Source organism: Gregarina niphandrodes (genome assembly GCF_000223845.1).
Source record: "Gregarina niphandrodes unplaced genomic scaffold scaffold00004, whole genome shotgun sequence".
In the NCBI taxonomy this organism is placed as follows: domain Eukaryota; phylum Apicomplexa; class Conoidasida; order Eugregarinorida; family Gregarinidae; genus Gregarina; species Gregarina niphandrodes.
Window position 1 is genome coordinate 169,458 of NW_011645775.1, and position 2,112 is coordinate 171,569.

General features: G+C 55.3%; 1 protein-coding gene across 1 annotated transcript; it reads left to right on the forward strand.

The window, feature by feature from the left end:
* Window positions 1-11: 11 nt before the first annotated feature.
* GNI_029190 (hypothetical protein) lies at window positions 12-1,103 on the forward strand (the record flags this gene model as incomplete). The annotated part of the gene is made up of 1 exon (XM_011130823.1): window positions 12-1,103. The coding sequence occupies one exon, from the start codon at window positions 12-14 to the stop codon at window positions 1,101-1,103; it is 1,092 nt and encodes a 363-aa protein (XP_011129125.1).
* Window positions 1,104-2,112: the final 1,009 nt, after the last annotated feature.

Genomic DNA, 2,112 nt, shown 5'->3' on the forward strand with positions numbered 1-2,112 from the left:
GTGCCTTGGATATGCCTGTTAGGTTGTGGGTCCATCAGGACATGACGGTATCCTTCAAGTGGATTTCAAATAAGCCACTGGAGTATATTCAGGGCATCTTGACGAATCTGCATGATAAGATAGAAGACTTCGACTTTGGCATTTCCCTGTTCTGGGATCGGTCGGAAGAGATATGCTATGTGCCAGTGAGCGAGCTGGATGGGCAGGAGTTTGAAGCCAAGGTACAGGCAGCCTCGGTGATCATGGCCGCGCATCCGGCGTCCTCTCACAGCTCCAACGACAATGCGGAAGACTCGCTGTCTGCACTGCCTATGGTTGCGAAGCACCAGTTCGGGTCCTCGCCGACAGAAGCGGTGAATATCTTCGTAATCATTACGGACGACTGGGGCAAGTATCACGGCATGCCCGGTTGTGGACCCGCTGAGAAGAAGTGCAACTCGTTTTTCGATGCACTTAGCTCGGGAAGGCTGAACGACACGGTCGAGGACAAAGTCACCTGCACGTATGACGATGTCTGGTACCCGACTATTGAGCAGCTGTCTCACTCTGTGGAAACGTATAACGTGGTCCCAATCACTCTCGTTCTGGAGGACTTCGTGGACTGGTGGACAGATTTGTGGTCCAACCAGCTAAAGCTCAAGGCAGACCAAGGCCAGTACGGGGTCTTCCCAATCTCCATGGACGCCGGCGGCGTGGCCAAGACCATTCTCGAGAGTGTCAACACCGTCAACTGCATCATCAAGACCACGACCACCAAGACACCCACCTCCGGAACCACCACCACCGGAACCAGCGGCACCACCGGAACCAGCGCCACCTCCGGAACCAGCGTCACCACCGGAACCAGTGCCACTACCACTTCCATTGTACCCATCATAACCACCACCGCTGTACCGGGACCAGCGCCGGACCACAACAAGGCAATCGCCGTCGGCAGCGCGGCAGCCGGGGCGGCCGCCTTACTCGCCGGCGCGGCTTGGTACAAACTGCGAGACAGTGCCCCACCGGAACTCGACGTCATCGAGGAGGAAGGTGGTGCGGATGCGGCCCAGGCCGGAAACCGTGAGTCCATTGTTGCCATGGAAGAAGATGCATACGAATAGATTTCAAGTTTTAGCACTTAGCTTAACTTTAAGTCGAAGCTGGGTCGTAGCATGTCTGTCGGTAACCTTAACCACCCCCCTCTATCTCAGGAGTGCTGCAAAGCGGACAGCCTCGTAAATGATACCAAGAATATACGTTAGCGATGGATTGTCTGGACTGCAGTGGTGTGACATGACTCTTTGTTCCTTCGGCGATTTCCTTCCGGTTAATTGCGGCCAACGCGGAGGGTTGTACCAGCTGGTTGATCACCGCATTGCAGAGACCGCCGCGTGGCCGACAACGTCCGCGCTGTAGCCGATGAAAAGAAGGGCGGTGGATGCACTTCGAACACACAGTCCAAAACGACAAGGCCATCGTTAACAGCTTCAGCATAGTCATCCTTAAGACAACCACTTCCCGAACTGGCACCACTGCGGTGACCAGTACCGCCGTGTGGGTCGGAACCACCGCGTCGACCCGACTGGGACCGCTCAACTGCAACGGCCGAAGGCAGGGCGCCTAAAGTCGTAAGAAGGCCGAACTCCGTGTCGTCGACGAGGAAGGTTCTGCGAAAGGAGCAAACTGCGATTACATCGTAGCGACGGAACGAAGACGGGTACCAATAGACTTCGAATGTCTCCGCTCGGCCTAACTTTGGTCCCCCCAAGTGGACGCCGCACTAATGCCAACATCTCAATAACTTGATCCGCCACGATCTTTGATCCACGACGGTCTTTGACGCCACAAACCGGACCGCTGCAGACCGCAAATAAGCTAAGGTAGGGCAGGGCGGCCGACTAGAGGCCGAAAAGGAATGCATGCCTTATCGGAGGGGACGGGCATCTGGGATGAATTGGAGATTTCTGTCTGTACTGCTTGGTGCTGCCGTGCGGGGGGAGGAGTACGAGTGCCTTGATATGCCTGTTAGGTTGTGGGTCCATCAGGACATGACGGTATCCTTCAAGTGGATTTCAAATAAGCCACTGGAGTATATTCAGGGCATCTTGACGAATCTGCATGATAAGATAG